This window comes from Pteropus alecto, unplaced genomic scaffold (genome assembly GCF_000325575.1).
Source record: "Pteropus alecto unplaced genomic scaffold, ASM32557v1 scaffold88, whole genome shotgun sequence".
Classification (NCBI taxonomy): domain Eukaryota; kingdom Metazoa; phylum Chordata; class Mammalia; order Chiroptera; family Pteropodidae; genus Pteropus; species Pteropus alecto.
This window is the reverse complement of record NW_006494611.1, coordinates 20,392,269-20,394,993: the sequence shown is the minus strand read 5'-3', so window position 1 is coordinate 20,394,993 and position 2,725 is coordinate 20,392,269. Positions and strand designations below refer to the sequence as shown.

Sequence of the window (2,725 nt, the reverse complement as noted above, 5' to 3'; positions counted from 1 at the left end):
AGAGACTCTATTTCTTAATGAGAGAAGCTACACCATATTGAGGCCATTTTTGCCATCTATTACAAATGGCTTGCCTTCTCCCTCCCTCATTCCCCCTACTACTTAAATAATGGGCAACTCACAAAAATCTTGGTTTATTGATTAACAGAACAAACTCTGGGAAAAACAAAAATAAAATAAAATAAGTGTCTATAGATACATTCAACAGGTGAAGAGTGATGTTTTGGGCTGGATGGAAATAGAGATACTTTTCTTTTTTTTCTTCTTGATACATTTAAAAAAATTTCTTCAAAGAGCAAATATCAAGGTTAATTTTTTTTTAATTTTATAAGAGTACTCTATCCACTTGTAGTTCTGAAACCCCTTCTCAACAATGCTCTTTCACTTTGTTTTAATTTTTTAGATTGTGATACTAGCCTGGCTGTTTCAGAAAGAGAAGCTCTGCGATCAGAATTGGGCCAAATCAAAAAGTGTAAGCCTTCTCTCTTACTTTTCAGGCAGCTTGGAGTTTGGGAAAGTGAAAGGCAACAGATATTTATTAAATACGTATCATTTTCTAGTACCTGAATAGGTGTTTCTCATATTCTGATCTCACGAACTCCTTACCACCTTTTGTTAGAAATGGAGGCAAAGAAAAATTACATAATTTGCTCAAAAACACAGAGCTATTAAGTGGCAGAGGTAGTTTATAAACTGAAGTCAATCTGACTCTAGAGACCCTGATCTTGTGTTCTTTACTCAAGTTATTATTGGGGTAAAATTTAGAATTACAAATTATTTGTCTTCTAGAACTGTGACTCAAAAGGTCAAAGACCTTTGTTCTAGTTTGTCCTTTCAGATTAGGTTTGCTAGATTTAACAGATTAAAACAACAATTTTATTGTTGTTCAACAAAAAAGAGGGCACTCAGTTAAATTTGAATTTCAGGTAAAGAACAATATTTTTAGTATAAGTATGTCCCCCAAATTGCATAGGCAATAGTTATAATAAAAAATTGATTACTTACATGAATTCAAATTTAACTGGACATACTATATTTCATGTGGAAATTCTAGTGTAGAAGCCTTCATCCAGAAAAATACCTTGGGCTGGGCTTAAAGATAAGCCAGTGTCACCCACATTTTTCCATTTAGGGCTGACCTTCTCTCTGGGAAAACAAGTTGGGAAGAAGCTCTTCTTGACCAATGGTGAAAGTATGACCTTTGACAGAGTGAAGGATCTGTGCACCCAGTTTGAGGCCTCTGTGGCCACCCCCATGAATGCTGAAGAGAACCAGGCCATCCAGAATGTAGCCAGAAAAGTGGCCTTCCTGGGCTTCACAGACGTGAAAAATGAAGGTCAGTTTGTGGATCTGACAGGAAGGAGTATAACCTACCTAAATTGGAATGATCACGAGCCCAACAATTCTGGCTCTGAGGAACACTGTGTGACGATCCTGACAGATGGCAAGTGGAATGACGTGACCTGCTCATCCTCCTTTTTGGCAGTTTGTGAGTTCCCTGTCTGAGGGAGCCCATCCCTCAGATCCTCCTGTCCCTTTACCTCATCTAGGATCACAGTATGCTTTGAAAGATAAATCTGCATCAATTTTCCTATACCCAGTATTGATTTTTCCCTTTGTGGGGAATCATAGAAAACAAACAAACAAAAAAATGGATTGAATGATGAAATATAGAGGTGCGAAATGGTACCATGAGAGTTTCTGGTTCAAACCCAATTATTAATAATAATCACTGTCAACAACAATAAAATCATAACAGTAGTAATAAGTAATAGCAGCAATAGTAGTAGTACTGATAATATATTTTTAATGTTTACTATGAATCAGAACCTATATTATGCATCTTACATTAATTATCTACATCATCATAAAATCAATGTAATATTAGTATCATTTATATATTTTTAATTAGACCATGCACTTTTGTTTGAGTAATGTTAACTTGTTAAGGTATAAAAATAAAATGAATTTATTGTTCCATTTACTCTGAACACCTGTGTTCTGTTGAGCCTTCCTTTTTCTTTGGGTAGAGGATTCTACTAATGATATCCCTCCCTCAACCTAATTCCATAGCTTTTGGCCAGTCTCAATTATTAAGAGGATCTATTTTGTTGCTTTCTCTCTGAACTATATTTTATTTTTTTTTAATGAGACACTAAGCTACGTAAAGAACATAAATCTCAAGTGAATTGATTAATGAATTTTCACATATATGTGCACCCATGTAACCACCTTCTTGATTAAGGTACAGGATATTTCTAACATCCTAGAAACCCCTTCATAACCTCTCCTAGTTGAGGTTTATTCTCAAGATAAATACTCTTCTGACCTCTATTACAATACATTAAATTTGTCTATTTATGAACTCCATACAGATGGAATCATTTATACATTTATACGTTTTATGTCTTACCTTTTTCATTCAAAATTAAGTCTATGAGATTTATTCATGGTGTTACTACAGCAATAGAGTATTCATTTTCATTGCCATGTAGGTTTCCACTATATAAATATATTTCAGTTTATCTATTCTATTGTTAATAGACCATTGGACTGCTTCCAATTTTTAACCATTAAGAAGAAAAACTCATAAAAATTTCTGTAGTTGTCTTTTGGTAGACATGTGCAATAACCTCTCTCGGTTATCTATCCAGAAGTAGAATTGGTGGGTCATGGAGTAGGTATATGTTTACCTTTCCAAAGTGATTATATAAATTTACACTCC

The 2,725-nt window shown here is 34.3% G+C and overlaps 1 protein-coding gene across 1 annotated transcript in view; it reads left to right on the top strand.

Annotated features, from left to right (window-relative positions):
• Window positions 1-1,861, top strand: part of MBL2 (mannose binding lectin 2) — a 4,509-nt gene extending 2,648 nt beyond the window's left edge. Inside the window, exons 4-5 of the mRNA XM_006925988.3 lie at window positions 404-472; window positions 1,133-1,861. Coding sequence (XP_006926050.1) covers window positions 404-472; window positions 1,133-1,506 — 443 coding nt within the window. The 3' untranslated portion in view covers window positions 1,507-1,861. The remainder of the gene's footprint in view (window positions 1-403; window positions 473-1,132) is intronic.
• Window positions 1,862-2,725: the final 864 nt, after the last annotated feature.